Genomic DNA, 21,654 nt, shown 5'->3' on the forward strand with positions numbered 1-21,654 from the left:
TCCATCACATTGTCAACTCTGATGGTTTTGTCAAAAAATTATTTGCTTTATATAGCTAAATGTGCACAATCCGGTCTTGGCACATTACACTCTAGACAACAGCTAGCAGATGAGGGTAGGCTAACTACATTAGCTTTTTATGGATAAGAGCAAGATTAGTTTTGTGAAACAGCAACCAAACATTGATTTATCATTTGTCTAGCATATTTTGACATTTTTACTTTACTTGCATAAAAAAGGTTGGATGGAAACCTGGTTGACACAAATGTTCAACTGACATTTAGGGTCTGTTTCTCAATGAGTGGAGACAGGGAGAGAACCACTAATTTAAAGGGCAATAAATAAAACATCTCAAACAAGCGAGACAAAACACTAGATAATTGTCAAAAAGTTAGTTAAGAAATGTCAATTAGAAACTTATACACAGATGCACAATGACGACAAACTCCACACTTTCCCATAATGTACAAAGTGTAATTGAGTCAGAGAAAAACATCAGTCAATTCAGAAAGTGATTTGAATTTAAATTGAAAACTTGAATAGGTTCTTATTTAGAAGGAATAGAAAATTTGACAATAGTGAAGTTGGAATTGTAGCTTCCTTCTTGAATTGACTGGCTTTAATTTGAAGCAACCTCAACCCTGATGTTGAACACACACCTCAGTGGTTTTGAAGAAACTTTCAAAACGTATGTTGCAGTCTATGCTGCCCCCTGCTGGTCTCAGTATTCTGCTTGAGAAGGTGGGGGGGGTGTACTGTACAAATTGTGTACAAGTCATTGGCGTATGGGCGCATCTCAATCATATAAAATTTCGTCCTTTTGTAGGCATTTTCAGATGACTGCATACCAATTGGAGAAGGAATAAATAAATACGTTACTAGTCTTCCACACGATATGAGACGCCGACACAAATGTATCGTCAAATAAGAGCAACAATATTATTTCCTAGTGTTATTCATGGAATCAACTGTCAAAAGAGCTGCTTACACCTGCCCTCTTTAAAAGACTAAACCAAAAAAATTGGGCAAAATTACTCTGTTGAAACGTTTTATTTCTCTGTAAAAATGACAGTAAATCAAGTTGATAGTAACTGTAAACACAAGGCTACTATGAGCTACGGAAGTCATATACATGCCTTTAGATGTCCGAAAGAACTAGGATACTTTGCTATTTTCAGGCTGCATGAAACATCAGTACTTCCCATATTTGTACAGTTGCCTTTCTTAATCTGCTGTAGCTCATGCAAGTCGCTTTAAGTTGGTTGGAAGTTTAACAACAAAAAAATATGAAAATGGCAAAATAACAATGTTGCTCGTTTAAAAATATCACTTAAAAACTGCAGTTTTTATTATGTACTGGGATCCCTATACTGGTCAATTGAGACAAAGAAAAACACTATCAAACAAGAACAATGATGTATATGAATATCCAATAACAAGTGGCCCAATCACATACTCGTATAACTACTCCTCTTATAACTACATTCTGCGATCAACCTTTTAAACCAGTATTAATTTCCTTATGAGAAACAATCATGTTGGTCTTTAGCCAAATTTTAAAAATTAACAAACGGGTAGCACACAGGTGATATCTGATTAACCAAGTAGCTTTTACTCAATTAAGGTGATCAGAGTAACAGCTTTTATTTCACAAAAAAAAAGGGTATCATGTATTTGTAGTAAAATTTGGGAAAATGCGAAGGCCATGTTTTATTTATGCTTATCCAATATTGATCAAAAAGTAGAAAAAAAAAAAATTAAGGACCGAAATTACTATCATGGCTCTCCCTTTTTAGTCGTCGTCAAAATTCTGTTGTAAAAGGAAGTTAGCGGCCAAGTTCTCGTTCTTCTCACAGGCAAAGTAGGCCTGTATAACAAGTCCTTCAGGGAATCCTAGGGCTTTTAGCTGTAAGACAAAACAGACAAAGTCAATATCGAAATGACATAAACAACATTCCTGAATAGAGATGACAGGATCGAGATTACATTTCTATTCCCATCAATAGGCATTCATTCATGTCATAAACATGCATCTTCAGTTGAAAGCAATTCAGTCTGAAACCAACACGTTGCTAAACCCTGTACACTAGTGAGAATTGGCCAATATGGGTAGGGCTAACTTGAAATGTTTTTTTTCAAAAGAAATACGAAATACATATGCACAAGCATAGTAGCAATTGAAAGGAAACAGTTGAGATTATAGGAAAATTTGACCCGAGGACAACAGTTCACCTGACAAGACTGAATCCAAACATTACGCTGTTGATTGTGTTCAATTTACATTGTGTAATTTTCACTGCATTTGTTGATAACATCTGAAAATACTCTGGATACATTCAGTAACATAATATATTCCTGGAAAAGGTGGGGTAGGTGCAACAGACAAAATACAAGGGTTTGAGTGAGAGGATTAACTGGTGTCTCCAAGTGGCCACACACCTCTAAAAAGTGTGCACAGTTCCTACGTAATTTCAATGCACTTTAATGACTCAAAATAGAGTCAGCTCTCTAAGCTGTGCCATTGAGGAACTAGAGCAAGCACACTTGTAGTTTTGTTTGGAACACAACCCTGCGTCCCCGCCATCAAACAATTACTGTTGTTTACACAATCCATGGCACATTATGAATTACAATTAGGGTTGAATGGAGGGAACCCGGTTACCGAGATTTACCGCACAAAACCACTCCCCTTTCCCGGAATAAATAACTGAGAAACCGGTAAATTATAATTAAGGCCCGAGTGGGTGTGGTATATTTATTTTATTTATTTAACTAGGCAAGTCCGTTAAGAACAAATTCTTATTTACAATGACAGACTAGGAACAGTGGGTTGACTGCCTTGTTCAGGGGGCAGAACGAGAGATTTTTACCTTGTCAGCTCAGGGATTCGATCTTGCAACCTTTCGGTTACTAGTACAACGCTCTAACGGTTAAGGGGTGTTCTTAAGCACGACGCAATGCGGCGTGCCAGGACACAGCCCTTAGCCATATACCAAACCCCAAGATGCCTTATTGCTTTTATAAACTGGTTACCAACGTATTTAGAGCAGTAAACCACGTGTTTCGTAATACCCCGGGTATACAGTCTGGTATACCACGGCTGTCAGCCATTCAGGGCTCGAACCATCCAGTTTATAAAGTTATCTATTTGAACAGCATGGCGTGAAATGGGACTGTTAAATGATATGCAATGTTCACGGCCGTCTCTGCATGATGATTCATCAACGTTCAGGGTGGTGACAGATCGCCCACCTCATTATGGAGCGCAGTTCACAATGCACGTAGACTTTTTTCTGACAGGTAGACCTACATTTGCTGCAGCGTAGTCTATGCTACAGTAATAAAGACCGAATGCACGTCTAGTACACCCATCTCCATCTGGCTTTCAGGGGTCACCACATTTAATTGTAAAGATTTTTTTTATTGCAGCTGCAGAGTTAAAAACAGCCCATCACGCTAATATCGTATTAAATCTGTGCACGAGCGAGCAGTCTTTATCAATTCCTTTGAAATTGCATCCACAACACATAATCCTGTTCTAAATTGATATACAGTGCTTTCAGAAAGTATTCCCCTTGACTTTTTCCACATTTTGTTACAGCCTTATTCTAAAATTGAATTTTCCATCATCCAAAGCCACTCATAATACTCCATAACCACAAAGCAACATTTATTTTTTAATGTTTGCAAATGTATGAATTGAAAAAATGAAATCATTTAGATAGGTATTCAGACTCTTTACTAGGTACTTTGCTGAAGCACCTTTGGTAGCAATTACAGCCCTGAGTCTTCTTGGTATGAAGCTACAAGCTTGGCACACCTTTAGTTGAGGAGTTTCTCCCATTCTTCCCTGCAGATCCTTTCAAGCGTGGTCAGGTTGGATGGGGAGCGTCGCTGTACAGCTATTTTCAGGTCTCCCCAGAGATGTTCGATCGGGTTCAAGTCCAGGCTCTGGCTGGGCCACTCAAGGACATTCAGAGACTTTTACCAAAGCCACTCCTGCATTGTCTTGACTGTGTGCTTAGAGTTTGTTGTCCTGTTGGAAGGTGAAGCTTCACCCCATTCTGATGTCCTGAGCAGGTTTTCACCAAGGATTTCTCTGTACTTTGCTTCTTCATTTGATCCTGACTAGTCTCTCAATCCCTGCCACTGAAAAACATCCCCAAAGCAGGATGCTGCCACCAACATGCTTCACCGCAGGGATGGTGCCAGGTTTCCTCCAGACGTAATGCTTGGCACAGAGGCTAAAGAACTCAATCTTGGTTTCATCAGACCAGAAAATCTTGTTTCTCATGGTGTGAGAGTCCTTTAGGGGCCTTTTGACAAACTCCAAGCGGGCCGTCATGTGCCATTTAACAAGGAGTGGCTTCCGTCTGGCCACCTGACTGGTGGAGTGCTGCAGAGATGTTTGTCCTTCTGGAAGGTTCTCCCACCTCCACAGAGGAACTCTGGAGCTCTGTCAGTGACCATCGAGTTGTTTGTCACCTGCCTGACCAAGGCCCTTCTCCCCCGATTGCTCAGTTTGGCCAGCTATAGGAAAAGTCTTGGTGGTTCCAAACTTCTTCCATTTAGACTGATGGAGGACACTGTTCTTGGGGACTTTCAACCCAGCAAAATGTTTTGGTACCCTTCCCCAGATCCGTGCCTCGACACATTCCTGTCTCGGAGCTTTACGGACAATTCCTTCTACCTCATGGCTTGGTTTTTGCTCTGACATGCACGGTCAACTGTGGGACCTTATATAGACAGGTGTGTGCCTTTCCAAATCATGTCCAATTGATTGAATTTATCACAGGTGCTCCAATCAAGTTGTAGAAACTTCTCAAGGATGATCAATGGAAACATGATGCATCTGAGCTCAATATCGAGTCTCATAGCAAAGGGTCTGAATACTTATGCAAATAAGGTTACTGTTTTTTCCGTTTTAATAAATATAAAGCATTTTCTAAAAACCTGTTTTCCCTTTGTCATTATGGGGTAGTGTGTAGATTGAGGGAAAACATTTGATTTAAATCAATTTTAGAACAAGGCTGTATAACATAACAAAATGTGGAAAAACGGAAGGGGGTCTGAACTTTTTGAATGCACTGTATACGGTATATGTGACGTAGTACACCATTGTTGGTGACCACTTTTGGCTCGTGAGCGCTACTTTCAGAACTATTGGCTAAAAAGAATACAAAAGTACTGGAGAATCTCTATGTTTACTCGATTTATTTGAAAAAATATATATAATAATATATATATATTTTTTCATCTGTAAATGTGCCTGATTTAGCTAACTAGCGAATTTTCGCTAAATCTTATCAACAGTCATCTTGGCTTGTGAGATTCCCTCCTTTCTTACCCTCTCAATGGCCTCCTTCTCCTGGGGTGTGACCTGAATATAGTTCATGCCACTTCCAGCCTCCCCACCGACCCCGACTCCAACACTTCCTCCACCTACTCCTCCTCCTCCTCCCTGACCCCCCTCCTGGGCTGGCTCGTTCAGCATCTGGATGAACTGCTCTTGGTGGCTGCTGATTTGCTGAAAGGGAAAAAGACAAAACAGGATTGTGTTCATTAGGGCACACTATAGAAAAAACGGTTCACAACAGAAAACAGGCCTTTCTTATTAGAAAGTTATTATTATTACAAATTAATCTGATGTTTTAGATTTAGTCAACGCACCAGTCCAGGCCCCAATGGTTCCAAGAACCTTTGATACCTACAACATTACAGCTGACCAGAGGTTGGTTTGAGGCTGAACACATTCTGCTTCCCAAATGGCACCTTATTACCTTCATAGTGCATTACTTTTGACCAGAGTTCACATCGGGCTCTAGTCAACAGTAATGCACTATAAAAGGTAATAGGGTACCATTTGGGACACACAACAGTATCACAGCAGGGGTCTGCTGCTATGCCTTCAGGCTCTGATCTCATCCCTTCAATATGCATGAGAGGACTGGGGAGCTAAATGACACAGACAAATGTATTTGGCAGAAGGACTAGAATTCCATCAATTTCACTGCTCATTGTAGCCAGCTCAACTACAAAATCGTGGAATAATTGTCTATCGTCAAGATGCCAGAGATTCGGGAGTACATCGGAGACAGAGTGTAAACCCGAGGTGTTTGTGTGAGTGTGTTGTCCATACTTGCAGAAGCTGGGGGTTCTCCCTCCCTATCTGCTGTAGTAAGGCAGGGAGCAGAGAGGGGTTCTGCTGGATGATCTGTCTCATCTGGAGGAACTGAGGCTGGTTAACCAGGAACCCCAGGGGGTTGGCTGCAAACACAGGAGTGGGAGAGAGGAGGTCACAGCATAGAAGGACAATGGCACTGTTCTATTTCCAATCCACACAGTTGTATTTCCATGTTCTATTTCTACAGGTCCATTTTGTATGTTCTTTGTTCACAAAGTTCCACGTTCTCCTTCCACACAGCAGCACACCAGTGTTCTAAACTCCAGTATGCCAAACCGTTTATGGCATAGAACAATTGATACAGTGCAGCACATAGGGCATCTCTTTATTATTCAAAGGAAAAGACTAGAAAGCCGTCAAATGCTTTTTCTGTGTCCACTGCATACAGAAGTGTTGTTACACATGTGCATGCATAGTGGAGAAGCAGGCACACACACACCTCCTGTTGCAGCGCTGGCTAGGGAGCCTGTGCTGGCTGGGGTGGTCATACTGCCTGTGTTCAGAGCTGGAGTTCCTCCACCCACAGGGGGCACCACTGGGTCAGCACTCACATGGCCCTCCTCCCCAGCTGGGATCCCCTGAAGAACAACCACAGGAGATACAACATTAGAGCTGACAGACAGGGTGGAGGAATCTAGCTCCATCATCCCAGCTCTAAGGAACACATGGATGAAAACCGTCAAGAGCAGAAAAGAAATACGGGATATTGAGTCAATGACCATGTTAACATGCACACCAATATGCCGTTATTATTCGGAATACTCAAGTTTTATGCATTTGAGTTGACAAACACCATATCCCGTTTACAATAACCCAAAAAATCTTGTATCCCGGTTATGAGAAACCCGGAAAAGACACGCTGATCTGTGGCATGTAAACATCTTATCCCGTTTACTGTTTAATTGCAGTCTGCGCAGGCTCAGTTTTGTATATCGTTGGTGTTGTGTGATGTTCTCATCCGATTCTCAAACAAATCATTTCAAAAGAAGTAGGCTACCTGCGCAGTTCGATCCACCATAACTCCATAATGTATTTTGCTGATACTCCGAACAGGACCGTAAAGCCTACTGGCTACTTTCACCAAAAATGTAGACAACTTCCTGCTTATAATGTCCGACACTTTGTAGGCCGTATTATTATTTCTGACATTTGTAGGCCATTTGTTTGTCAACTAGCCAATCGTTAGATACATGCAGCTTCAGCTCTGTCATAAATGTTTGCCCCAGAAGACTAAATAAAGTAGTGCTCACCAGAATGTCTTACATTGACAGAATGAATGCATTAGTAATCTAGTTAAACACTGCTGAATTTGTCTTTTAGGGACCAGGGAGAAAATGCAATAACTCCAAAACAGTGGAGAGATTGGTCCTGTGCAAAATGTCCAAAAGTTATCAGTTTGACCGATTTTAAGGAAATGGAAAGCTGAGAAAACAATGAAAACACGTTTCTGATAAGACTTCAGTTCGTCTGGGTGCATATTTTATGTGGTTCTTACCGTCTGCTTGCATAAGTGTCAAAGACAACATTACACTAGCATTCACATTTTCGGGGAGACATGCTGAAAAAAAATAACTGAAATATTACATTTACATATATAATCAGACCCTTTACTCAGAACTTTGTTGCAGCACCTTTGGCAGCGATTACAGCCTTCTTGGGTATGACGCTACAAGCTTGGCACACCTGTATTTGGAGTTTCCCCCATTCTTCTCTGCAGATCCTTTCAAGCTCGGTCAGGTTGGATGGGGAGCGTCGCTGCACAGCTATTTTCAAGTCTCTCCAGTTGGAAGGTGAATCGTCACCGCCAGTCTGAGGTCCTGAGCACTGTGGAGCAGGTTCTCAAGGATCTCTGGTCTTTTCTCCGTTCATCTTTCCTTCGATCCTGACTAGTCTCCCAGTCCCTACCGCTGAAAAACAACCCCACAGCATGATGCTGCCACCACCATGCTTCACCTAGGGATGGTGCCAGGTTTCCTCCAAACGTGACGCATGGCATTCAGGCCAAAGAATGGTCTGAGAGTCCTTTATGGGCCTGCCGCCAGCTCTAAGAAGAGTCTTGGTGGTCCCAAACTTCTTCCATTTAAGAATGATGGAGGCCATTGTGTTTTTTGGGACCTTCCAACGCTACAGAATTGTTTTGGTACACTTGCCCAGATCTGACACAATCCTGTCTCGGAGCTCTATGGATAATTCCTTCGACCGCACAGTTTTTGCTCTGATATGCACTGTCAACTGTGGGACCTTATATAGATAGGGGTGTCCAATCAATTGAATTTACCACAGGTGGGACTCCAATCAAGTTGTAGAAACACCAAGGATAATCAATGGAAACAGGATACACCTGAGCTCAATTTCAAGTCTCATAGCAAAGGGTCTGAATACTTTTGCAAATCTTTTATTTTATTTTTTATACATTCATTAAAAATAAACGCATCTAAAAACCTGTTTTCGCTTTGTCATTATGGGGTATTGTGTTTAGATTAAGATATTTTTTTTATTTAATCTATTTAAGAATAAGGCTGTAACTTAATGCGGGAAAAAGTGAAGGGGTCTGAATACTTTCTGAATGCACTGTTTAATATGCCACATAAGGTTATAGCCCTACAGTCAGTGTCCATATTTCAGTTACTAGCCCATTTAACCCATATTAACTTAAAATGATGAATATTCTGTTTATTAATGGATACAGGGATACTCGTGAGTGGGATAACAAAAGGTGAATGTAATCAGCTCATCCCAAACAACACCTTAAGTGGAATATGAGCTACTACCCGGAATACTGTGCGCATGAAAACGTGCTCACTGTCATATTATATCACTTTTAGACTAAACCATTCGGAATAAAAAAAAGGGGTGTCAGACTGGAGAAGTGGATGGAGTGATGGGAGGTACTTACTGTAAGCAGGTACTCCACAGCTCTATCTGGGTTGTTGAAGCTGGCTCGGAGTGATGCCACCACCTGCTCCCTCTCATAGCCCATCAGCATCATCTCGGTCACCATGTTCTCATACGATTGGCCTGTCACTGAGGAGCAGGGAGAACAACCAACCAATCAGATGCCATTTTGATCCGGGAGACGTGAAAACTTCAGATGACATTCACTAGGATAGCCTAATGAAAACAGATTGAGAGATCGATCCAAAAGTGAACGGAATAGCCCTATATATTTCTACAGGGAAGACAATATTAAGACATGGCTATAGACCTAACTACAAAAGAGAAAGTATGCTTTCAGATTATAATCAATTCACAAAATTGGGGTTAACTCATATCAGGAGGACCATTTACCTAAAGCAGAAGTTGCCTCCTCGAACATGTTCACATTGGCCAAGAGACCAGACGAACTGAAAGAGAAGGAGTACAAAGCTGATGCAAGTACTGTTCCATTTTACCGTGATCTGTTCTCATAAAATACAACCATGAGGAGATAATTATACTATAACCGACACTAGCGAAACCTAAAACATCCCCATTTCCAATGAGAATGCAATCTCAGTTAACAGTTTTGCATGTGGCTACTGTCGAACATGACCCTGGAAACAACAGCTTCCTATTAATGACCCAGGCCAAATCTAACAGTGGCCACATCCCAAATGGTACCCTACTTCCTATGTGTAGTTCAATCATTTAGAGGGGGGGGGGGGTTGTGCACTATAGGCTGTAGGGCTCTGGTCAAAGAGTGAACTATATAGGGAACAAGACCAGTGCCTGTGAACAAAACATTAGGGGCACCTTCCCAATATTCACTTGCACCCCCTTTTGTCCTCAGAACAGCCTCAATTTGTCTGGGCAAGGTGTCGAAAGACATCCACAGGGACGCTGTTGACTCAAATGCTTCCCACAATTGTGTCAAGTTGGCTGGAACATCCTTTTGTTGGTGGACCATTCTTGACACACAGAAAATTGAGCATGAAAAACCCAGCTGCGTTGCAGTTCTTGACACATTCAAACGCCAGGCACTTACTACCCGTTCAAAGGCACTTCAATCTTTTGTCTTGCCTATTCATCCTCAATGGCACACATGCACAATCCATGTCTCAATTGAGTCAATGCTTAAAAATAATGATTTAACATGTCTCCTCCCCTTGATCTACACCGATTCAAGTGGATTTAACCAGTGACATCAATATGGGATCATAGTTTTCCCCTGGACAGTCTCATGGAAAGAGTTCATCCGTTTCGTACACTCAGTGTATACGGAATAGGTTTGCAATTTGAGAGCCATTGACTGCCGACCCAGCCCTACCTGGTTGGAGTTGATGCTGGGGCTGAGGTGTTGGAGGGCCTCTCCTCAGCTGGTTTGTCCTCTGGTTTGCCCTCCTCAGGTGGGTTATCTGAGCCTGACAAGGCAGCAGCGGGTACTGTGGGGACTGTAGTGATGGAGGTGGTGGTCGTGGTAGCACCGGAAGGCTGGGCAGCTGCTGGGGCTGCTTTAGGCTACATAGAGAAAAAGGGAATGTCCAGTGCTCAAAGTTGAACTTAACAGCATATTTTACTTAAAAACATAGACCTATAGGTGATACAGTACACATTATTTTAGCAACATGGCTTGTCAGGTAAGAAGCATGTGATCTGATTTAGGCTACAGACATGGACACATTGAATACCGATTGGCAGTAATAATTACCATTTTAGGCCACTATCACTTTGTGGTAGCAAACAAAATAGCAAGCCATCTTTAAAAAAGGCAATTCCACCACTAACTAATGAAAATTATCTCCAGCACAATACCAGTCTCTACATGTGAAAACGGCACATTTCTACATTGTAGAAAAATTATAAAGTTAGAAAGTTCTACCCGATGACATTAAAAGTTCAAACGGATTTGCACGGTGAAGTGGGGAGCAAGAAAATACGAAATACTATCCGGCTAGAAACGAGTTGTAGGTTTTGAAAAATCACAGTTTAAAACTTGAAATCCTACCCTGTGATATTACAGAGATTTTTTTTTTTTTTTAGGACCTTTTGTTTATATATGTTTTTAACTACAGATCATAGAAAGGCTCCGTTTCCACATTTGTAGACACTAGTTTGGTGCAGAGATGAATACGAGGCTGAAAAGTGGCAGAATTGCCCCTTATCAAAATTGCCCCTTAACTCCCAGGCTGCTCATTTTGATAAGTAACATTTTTACATCTGAAGATTTAAAAGAACAGGTTGCACAATATATTTCCACAAATCTATCATCGTGGAATGATGATAATCAAAACCATTTTTAAAGTTATTTATGCAAATGTTGATTTGAAGAAAAAAAATTGCAAAAAGTATCAAAAAGTAATATACCAACAATACATTGTGGCTTTGACATTCAGAGAGGAACGGCCTGGTGGTGGCGGCAACGCACTGTTTACCGGCATGCACGTTTGGTCAAGAGGGGAAGAAAGTCTTACTGGGTCAGGGGAACCCCTCATGCTTCAGTCATATGAGGGCCTCACTTTGTCCCGAACGATTACACTGGCTACCGACAGTGGAAGAGTGTATTCGCCATGAAGCTGAAACCGGTTCTGTGCCCACAGTCAAATGTAGGCTCCAAGTCCACTGACACCATCGGTGTTACAGCGACATGGCGGGTGGCTTCGGTGATGGATGTGAATCGGCTAAGAAGGTACTAAAGGGCCCAAAGAGTTGTCATGTTATTGGTAGATGATAAAAACAAAGCCAGCTATCTAAGTGCACCGGGCCATGCAAAACTAACTGGCCCACTCACACAGATCTGGCATGGTGTTTGGGGATGGAATACGCTAGCTACAATAACTAAAATCAACAGAATACTACATGTTTTGCAGAAATGAATGGTCGAAATATCATAAATCGGATGTCATTGTTAATTTTCAAGGTCTTTATTTTTGCTGAACTGCCTGATCTTTATTGGCTGATATAACTTGCAGGATATCAATGGTAGCCAATGTTCCCTACATTTTCCCCCTCACTGAGCAGAATTCAGGTCTGCTGAGCACAAACTGGATATGAACAAATGTAAAATGCGCTCATCGCTACATGTAACTCTGCTTTGATCTCAAAACAAAAGCATCTACTCATGACCGCTCATGCTGTAAAAAAGCTGTCCAGTTCAAAGTGAATGGCACAGATCCACATATGGCAATGGTGTATTTGCATATACGGTACCAGTCAAAAGTTGACACCTACTCATTAGTTCTTTATTTTTACTATTTTCTACATTGTAGAACAGCGAAGACATCAAACCTAAACATAACTGTTATTTCAGTAACCATTAAAAAAAAATTTTTTAAGGGTTAAACAAATCTAAATATATTTTATATTTGAGATACTTCAAAGTAGCCACCTGTTGCCTTGATGACAGCTTTGCACACTTTTGGCCTTCACTCAACCAGGTTCACCTGGAATGCTTTTCCAAAAGTCTTGAAGGAGTTCCCACAAATGGTGAGCACTTGTTGGTTGCTTTTCCTTCACTCTGTGGTCCAACTCATTCCAAACCATCTCAATTGGATAGAAGTCAGGTGGTTTTGGAGGACAGGTCATCTGACGCAGCACTCCATCACTCTCCTTCTTGGTCAAATAGCCCTAACACAGCCTGAAAGTGTGTTGGGTCATTGTCCTGTTGAAAAACAAATGATAGCGCAAACCACATGGGATGTCGCATCGCTGCAGAATGCTGTGGTAGACATGCTGGTTAAGTGTGCCTTGAATTCAAAATAAACCAGACAGGAGATCATCCGTTCACCTACTCTGCGTCTCACAAAGACACGGCGGTTGGAACCCAAAATCTCAAATTTGGACTCATCAGACCAAATGACAGATTTCCATCGTACTTGAACTCTGTGAAGCATTTATTTGGCTGGAATCTGAGGTTCAGTTAACTAATGAACTCATCCTCTGCAGCAGAGGTAACTCTGGGTCTTCCTTTCTTGTGGCGGTCCTCATGAGAGCCAGTTATCATAGTGCTTGATGGTTTTTGCAACTGCACTTGAAGAAACGTTCAAAAGTTCTTGACATTTTTGTTATTGACTGACCATGTCTTAAAATAATGATACTATCATTTCTCTTTGCTTATTTGAGCTTTTCTTGCCATAATATGGACTTGGTCTTTTACCAAATAGGGCTATCTTCTGTATACCGCCCCTACCTTGTCGCAACACAACTGAATGGCTCAAACGTATTAAGAAGGAAAGAAATTCCACAATTCCACTTAAGGGACACCTGTCAATTGAAATGCATTCCAGGTGACTACTTCATGAAGCTGGTTGAGACAATGCCAAGAGTGTGCAAAGCGCATCAAGGCAAAGGCTGGTTACTTTGAAGAATCTCAAATATATTTTGATTCGTTTAACACTTTTTTGGTTACTACATGATTCCATGTGTGTTATTTCATAGTTTTGATGTCTTCACTATAATTCTACAATGTAGAAAATACCAAAAAATAAAAACACTTAAATGAGTAGGTGTGTCCAAACTTTTGACTGGTACTGTAGTCCTACTGCAGCGCTGATTGGTTAAGGTGCATCGGTCTGTGTAGAGTACGGGCTTGAGTGGTGCCTGTCAATGCAATAGAATCCCACTCCGATGCGTTCTGCCTACAACAAAACCTCTCGCATAGTTAGTCTGAAAAACTAAGTCTTGCATAGTTTTTGTTAGGTTGCATTGAAAGTAGCTAGTATTACGTTGATTCGATCACAATTCCCACAGTAAAGGGAAACGTTGATAGGTTAACGGGGAAAACTCTAGAAAGTTGAGTGAAGTTCAATCTCGTGCAAGCTGGTATTTCTTCTGCGTGGCAGTCCCGGGGATGGAACATTGATGGTAGCCAATGTTTGTTAGCCATTATCGGAATTTACTGCTGCTATTAGTAGCACTCAAGTTAGCATGTGGCTAGCTAGAACTACCATCTGCCAACAGAGTTTGTCGTCAGTTTGGTTACAGACATTCAATGTCTACGATGCTAAAGGTTGATCTTGATTTTGTGTAACAGTGCGAGAAATGCTGATGTGCTGAACTGCTAATAAGTGCTGCGTTTCAAGGCTACTAGCGGTTAGACGGTAGGAGTCAGAGTAGGTGAGCGGAGTGAGGAGCAGAACGTGGCCAATTGGACTGGAGCGCCCAAAGGCTGGAAGGTCAGCCTTCTCGACCGCTCAAATAGCGCTCACTTCATGAGCTCAGGGAATGCTAAGCCCAGCATGCATTTGTAGTTTATTTTCATAAAGAAACTGGAAACACACGTGCAAAACTGAAGGTGACTTAAAAAGATGAGGACCAAGAGCGGGAGTGCGGTGATGTAATGTCCACAACTAAAGAATCAGTAGAATCTGAAAAGGCCAGTCTGCTGAAAGCATGATGGTCTACTTACTACATGCACATGCTAAAAGGAAGGAACAAGATCGGTAGCTAAATTGTCAATGTAGCGCATATTCCAATGGAGTTCTCCGTTTTGATTGGGTTATTTTGCCTAAAAACCTTTAAATCTACCTATAGATGTATATTATAATAATAAAGTGCATCCCTGCCCTGAGTGACAAGAGTGGCCAAAAGTGTGTTTAGCATCCCCAGTGGCTCTGCAAGCACGGAGAGGATATTCTCCGCTGCTGGCCTGCTCTCCAGGTACCATCGCATGAGCCTGAAGCCATAGACTGGCCAAACTGATGTTTCTAAAAATGAATTCAAAAAGGCATTGTTGACTGAGCCTAATAAGGCATTTTTTGTTTAATTTGTATTGAATTCTAAGTCATAGCCTACATGCGCAATTTATAGACTAATGATTTAAAACAACAAAACGTTTAAAATTCTAAGCGCTTAATGTCCCTCACTCCCTACCAGCCTAGGGTGTCACACTCGCAAATGCATTTTAATCTTTGGCAATTTGAATGCAGAGATTCAGTTATGAGAACCTGAGGCCCATTGTCGTGCCATTCAGCCACCTCATGTTTCAGCATGATAATGCACAGCCCCATGTAGCAAGGACCTATACACAATTTCTGGATGCAGAAAATGTCCCAGTTCCATGGCCTGCATACTCAGACAAGTCAACCATTGAGCATGTTTGGGATGCTCTGGATGAACATGTACGACAGCGTGTTCCAATTCCCGCCAATATCCAGAAACGTCGCACAGCCATTGAAGAGGAGTGAGACAACATTCCACAGGCCACAATCAACAGCCTGATCAACTCTATGTGAAGGAGATGTGTCGCAATGCATGAGGCAAATGGTGGTCACACCAGATACTGACTGGTTTTCTGATCCACGCCCCTACCTGTTAAGGTATACAGTGTCTTCAGAATGTTTTCAGACCCCTTGACTTTTTCCACATTTTGTTACATTACAGCTTTATTCTACAATTCATTAAAAAAAAAAAAAGTTCCCTCATCAATATATACACACAGACACACACAAACCCCATAATGACAAAGCAAAAACAGGTTGACCTTTTTGCTAATTTATAAAAAATAAAAACTGAAATATGACATTTACATAAGTATTCAGACCCTTTACACGGTACTTTGTTGAAGCACCTTGGCAGCGACTGCAGCCTTGAGTTATCTTGGGTATGACGGTACAAGCCTGGCACACCTGTATTTGGGGAGTTTCTCCCATTCTTCTCTGCAGATCCTCTCAAGATCTGTCAGGTTGGATGGGAAGCATCGCTGCACAGCCATTTTCAGGTCTCTCCAAAAATGTTCTATAGGGTTCAAGTCTGGGTTCTAGCTGGGCCACTCAAGGACATTCAGAGACTTGTCCTGAAGCCACAGCTGTGTTGTCTTGGCTGTGTGCTTAGGGTTGTTGTCCTGTTGAAAGGTGAACCTTTGCCCCAGTCTGAGGTCCTGAGCAGATTTGTCAAGGATCTCTGTACTTTGCTATATTCATCTTTCCCTCGATCCTGACTAGTCTCCCAGTCCCTGCCGCTGAAAAACATCACCATACTTCACCGTAGGGATGATGCCAGTTTCCTCCAGACGTGACGCTTGGCATTTAGGCCAGAGTTCAATCTTGGTTTTATCAGACCAGATAATCTAATTTCTCATGGTCTGAGAGTCCTTTAGGTGCCTTTTGGCCAACTCCAAGCGTGCTGCTGTGCCTTTTACAGACAGTTGTGTGCCTTTCCAAATCAAGCCCAATCAATTGAATTTACCACAGGTGGACTCCAATCAAGTTTTAGAAACATCTAAGGGACGATCAAAGGAAACAGGATGCACCTGAGCTCAATTTCGAGTCTCATAGCAAAGGGTCTGAATACTTATGTAAATAAGGTATTTCTTTTTAATACATTTGCTAAAAATTCAAAACCTGTTTTTCGCTTTCTCACTATGGGGTATTGCTGAGGATTAATTATTTACTTTAGAATAAGGCTATAACGTAACAAAATGTGGAAAAAGTCATGGGATCCAAATACTTTCCGAAGGAACTGTATGTGACCAACAGATGCATATCTGTATTCCCAGAGATGTGGAATCCATAGATTAGGGTCTAATGAATTTATTTCAATGGACTGATTTCCTTATTTGAACTGTAACTCCGTAAAATCTTTGAAAGCGTGTCATGTTGCATTTGTATTTTTGTTCAGTGTAGATACCTAGCACTAGAAGATGTTTTATTAGGTCAAATCTTGGCCAGATAGCAAGGACAACAGTATTTCCCCTAAAGTTTTTGCTTACTGATCTGAGTCTGCAGCAATAGTCAACAATGATGGCGCTGGAAAGACAACTTTTGTCGATTTTTTTTTTTTTGTCGATTGATCCCTTTCATAACTGAAAATGCAGCAAAATGTTGGTTCAACGATATTTTCTATCTAGAGCTTTGTTGTCAAATAATGATCATGGCAGTTCCGTGCCAGTACAGTAGTGTGAAGAAGCTAGCTAGCTAATCAGATGGGTGGCTTTCAGACCACAGACATCAGAAATAACAAGGTCAAAGGTGCATATAGTCATAGCTTATTACAACTAAATAGTAAAGCAACATTTTATACAAATGAAACAAACCAATGGCGCAATCAACTAGCAAACAACGTAGCTAGTTAAACTAGCTAGCTGCCAATGTGGCTTGAAAACAAGTAATCCATAGTAGCTATACCACTTGCATAAATATTTACAACTAAATAGCAAAAGTGACATATTACTTTATATCTAGAATTATATATTAGCAAGCTAACTATGTCTTACTGTTTCAGCAGAAAAATATCTTGGTCGGTTTTGAATCCCTTAGCAATGGAGCTAGCCCTCTCCAGTTTGTAAGCACAAATCCGAGGTTCACTCTCGTCTTGGCCCAGGCTCTTTTGTTTTCCCTTTTTTGCCTGTTGGCTCTACAAAGTTCCAGGTTACTTTGGGTTATAGGGACATGTCATTTTCTCCCCATATCTGCAATATATCTCCACTAGCGAAGTGTGGACATAGACGTCCCATTTCTCTTCAGTTTCAGAGATTCTCAATAGCTTACTCCTCCTTGTGTCGTCTCCTTCTCAAAACCCATTGGTGGAGAAGGTCAGAGGGGCGGGACCTCTGACTTTTTCATCCAATGGGTTTTGAGAAGGAGACGACGCTAGGAGTATGCAATTTAGATCTTCCACCTGTCTCAGTCAATGAACTTGTGGCGGAAACCCGTCATTCATTACGCACAGCGTTAAATCTGGTGGGAAAAACCGACCTGACAGGGAAATCGAATACAAGCGATTCAGGTAGGCTGGAGGCACAATATTGTTACTGTTGAATCACATTGGATGACCACTACCGACTTGGAGCTTTTGAACAAAGAAAATATAGAAAGATTAGCATACTGCAGCTTTAAAAAGATTAAAGATTCTACCATCCCATACACAGGAATATTTCAAGGCCACAACCTCTTGTCAATTATCACTATAGACATTCAAACTGTGCAGAAGGCACATATTGTAGCTCCGCGGTGAGACATTCCATTACATGAACTGTTGCTGCACCTGTGAGCATAGGGAGCGGAGATGTAACAGATTGCAATCCACTCCGCACAGTGGGACTTAATCTGCATTCTGTCTTCTTAGTGATATTGAGGTGCATGTGACAGGCCTGGGAAAATATTGCTTCAAGGTGAACACACAGTCAAGCTACACACACGTCCAATGACATGTAAAGTTAATTAAGTTAATCTGCCATTATCAGTGGTTGTCACAGTGTGTGTGTGTGTGTGTGTGTGTGTGTGTGTGTGTGTGTGTGTGTGTGTGTGTGTGTGTGTGTGTGTGTGTGTGTGTGTGTGTGTGTGTGTGTGTGTCATGTTTATGATGGATTTGAAAATAGTGAAGCCTATGTTATGTATTCAGAGGTCTCCACCCCAATGAAGGGCATTTCATTTCATGGACAAATCACAACATTTCTAATCCCTTACCTTTGCCACCATGACGACCACAAAGTTCTTCTCATCAATCTTATACTCCTTGAGGGCTGTGTCATCATTTAGGATTTTCCCTTCAAGCAACAAACATGAAGATATTAATTTATCAACCGACAATTTCACAATAACCCTGACATTCTTTGCCATGGAAATTGCCAGAAACCTATCCCCATCACCTATAAGGTTAATTCATAGTGGTGAAGAAACATTAACATGCCACATAGACAGATTGAACACTATTGCTGCAATCTGCATTCCCGTAACATAATTACATGAAAACATTGAGATGCCACAGGACAAGCCAACACAGACATGCAATTATATTGTGACAGCGCAACGACTTAAGCATTTTCATCCGTCCTCAAACTGCCAAAACAGAGAGCAGGGGAATAAAAGACTGAAACTGTACCTGCATATATCAACTTCTGTCCAGCAACCGGAAAACCATCTTTTCCCTTCTCATTCTCAATTTTTTCCTTTAAGGTTTTTACCTGTAAAGAAAGAGAAGACGACAGACAAAAATCATAAAGAGAACGAAGTCCATTGCGAGAAGCATATGATATGTCTCAGTTTACTGGTTAAATGGCTGATTATTAGGCTAAAAGAGATAGCTAAGAAACCAATTAAACATTCAAAGTCTGGTGCCCGAGTTCTCTGAGAGAGGTCTTATAATACTAATACTTGGCAACTAACTACACCCTGTCTAAAATAAAAACAGTTTATGATTGACAACTTCTCAGAATTTTGGGTCACGCCAATAGGCCACTGTCAATGACTCGGGCTGAGGAGAGGTCTCTGCACTAACGTTAAATAACGACGTTCGCTAACGTTAGCTAACATTCGCCTCGCTAATAACAATCAAATGCCAACAGTATCTAGTTAGCTACGGGGGTGTCAAACGTAGTTAGATCGCTACAGTAACGTTATATGGATCAATTATCTGGATTATCTACATTTAGCTAGGTTAGTTAACTATCCAACTGCTTCATAAAACACGTGAGGCAGCAGCTGTTTAGCTAGCTAACTAACGTTAGAATACATAGCTAGCTAGTTAGCTAACGTTAGGGAGTTAGCTAACTACGCTAAACTCGAAAGTTGTCGTTTTGAATAAATATATATCGTTAAAGCGCATTGTGGCTATCCATGGCAAAAGTTATTGAATTAGCCATTGCTAGTTAGCTAACAATTAGTTGGGGTTGAGAAACTTGAGACAATTAGATAGCTAACTACCAACACTTAAACAGCTAATGCTAGCATTAGTCAGCTACCGCGTACACTGCCACTACCAGTTTTTGCCAACATAAAATCCTAATGGGTGTATTTGCAGTAACGAACAACCTACTTTATTAAGTAACGTTACTAAGAAACTTACCAACGTTATCTAGTTACTTGACTGGGGACTTAATCATGTTGAAGTTGCTTTGCTAACGTTAGCCAGCCATGTCAAACTAGCTAAGAATGCAAGTTAGCTTAGCTTGTTAGCCAACGCAACGGTAAGTTAGACGAAGTCCTCCACCCCTTCAACAACTGCATGGTTTCAACTCACCGTCTCCTCTGCGTCTATGTCGATTTTAAATGTCTGCTGTTGGAGAGTTTTCAATGTTATCTGCATTTTGGCGGCGAGCAATTTAGCTTAGGTTTCTTAACTTGTTTCACCCCGTACTCTTTCCGAAGGTGTAGTTAGATTTGATGCTATTTTCGCTAGCTCGTCACAGGCTCCTGCTCTGGTATTATGCCGCCACCTACTGTGTGGGGTGAAAACTGGCGAACTTTAACGCAGAAAAATCACGGGGAAATAGGGAAAGGGTGAAGAAAAAATCGAACATACACAAAAATCTATGTACTCCTTTATTCAGATTAAAATGTATACGCAGAGCCCTACAGGCTCTGGGGTCTGAGTTGAGGGAAGATCATCTGACCGTATTCCCTGCAAAATGTTGTTTGTGAAGCCCTGGAGATCCATTAAACATTTTAGCCACATTCACAATTATATCCAGTTTCTTTGATTTCTTATTTGTTTGGCCAGAACAGTTTATCACCTGCGCAATAAAATCTACCGTCTTCACTGTCTGTATTTCTGGATTAACAAGATGTTCTGCAGGCTGACATTTTTTTTAACCTTTATTTAACTAGGCAAGTCAGTTAAGAACAAATTCTTATTTACAATGACGGCCTAGCGGGGAACTGCCTTGTTCAGGGGCTGCCTTGTCAGCTCTGGGATTCAATCCAGGTACCTTTCGGTTACTGGCCCAATGCTCTTACCACTAGGCTACCTGCCGCCCAAAATTGCACTGCCTCCACATAGGAGACCTGCTGGACAGCCCTGATTCTTGCTATTTCGACCTCCTTCACACTTACAGGGCCCTACTAAACTCGGGAACGTGGTTCCCACCACAATTGCATCATCGTGTATCCACTGACTCTTCAACAACATATTTATTCCGTCTGCACACACCTGCCACGTCGGCAAACTTTTTGTAATTACGACATTGCAACGGCATGTTTAAAAAAGCTTTCACTGCGTATCTCATATACCCCAGCTTTTCATGTTTCGGGAGAAACTCTTCATCAAATAGCAATAACACGGGTAGGTTTTCCTTCTTCCTTCCATCCACCATAAAGTTCAAGCGACGTGCCTCCACTACTCCCGGACCTGGTACGTGGTGATTATGACATTGAGCCTCAATTTCCACCGAGACGCCAGAGATGACACCTTTTGCCGGTGCCCTGCTCAGAAAGTCAAAGCTTTCCACTTCATACTCCCATAATTTCCCCAGCCACAATGCACTTTCCTTTTGTTCTTATGAAAAAATAAATCAACACCATAACACTCCTGGTAATGCTGGCCGACTCCACCTTTCCCAATGCGTCCTCCATCTGTGCAACAGCAATTGGGTCTCCCAAAAATACATCCTTATCGATGAATCGAACTCTAACAAGGAATGAGGCAACATTGTAGTGGACACAGATGTCAGTTCAATGTCTAGTTTTGATTTACATCTGGTTCAGTTGCCATATAAAGTTAATTCAACGTGACCCCAAAAAAGTACGAAGTCACTGGATTTAGGTTAGAAGTTGGGTGAAAATAAGACTTTCCCTTGCATTGATGACTTTTTGCAAATCCAATCAGTTTCTATGTTGATT

At 41.4% G+C, this 21,654-nt stretch overlaps 1 protein-coding gene across 1 annotated transcript; it reads right to left on the reverse strand.

The window, feature by feature from the left end:
• Positions 1-1,035: 1,035 nt before the first annotated feature.
• Positions 1,036-20,256, reverse strand: LOC139543591 (UV excision repair protein RAD23 homolog B-like). The gene is made up of 10 exons (XM_071349836.1): positions 20,057-20,256; positions 18,920-19,001; positions 18,505-18,584; positions 10,431-10,621; positions 9,473-9,528; positions 9,081-9,208; positions 6,624-6,762; positions 6,140-6,267; positions 5,348-5,527; positions 1,036-1,906 (listed from the first exon to the last, which is right to left on the reverse strand). Exons 1-10 carry the CDS (start codon positions 20,120-20,122, stop codon positions 1,793-1,795), a joined length of 1,164 nt encoding a protein of 387 aa, XP_071205937.1. The 5' UTR covers positions 20,123-20,256; the 3' UTR covers positions 1,036-1,792.
• Between the last annotated feature and the right edge of the window lie 1,398 nt (positions 20,257-21,654).

This window comes from Salvelinus alpinus, chromosome 18, assembly GCF_045679555.1.
Source record: "Salvelinus alpinus chromosome 18, SLU_Salpinus.1, whole genome shotgun sequence".
Lineage (NCBI taxonomy): Eukaryota > Metazoa > Chordata > Actinopteri > Salmoniformes > Salmonidae > Salvelinus > Salvelinus alpinus.

Excerpts from the sequence above, each read along its gene's own strand:
- LOC139543591 (XM_071349836.1), bottom strand. The coding sequence starts at position 20,122 with ATGCAGATAACATTGAAAACTCTCCAACAGCAGACATTTAAAATCGAC. Across the intron at positions 9,529-10,430 it reads CCAGCATCAACTCCAACCAG|TTCGTCTGGTCTCTTGGCCA; the intron begins GTAGGGCTGGGT and ends CTTCTCTTTCAG. Across the intron at positions 5,528-6,139 it reads AGAACCCCCAGCTTCTGCAA|CAAATCAGCAGCCACCAAGA; the intron begins GTATGGACAACA and ends TTTCCCTTTCAG.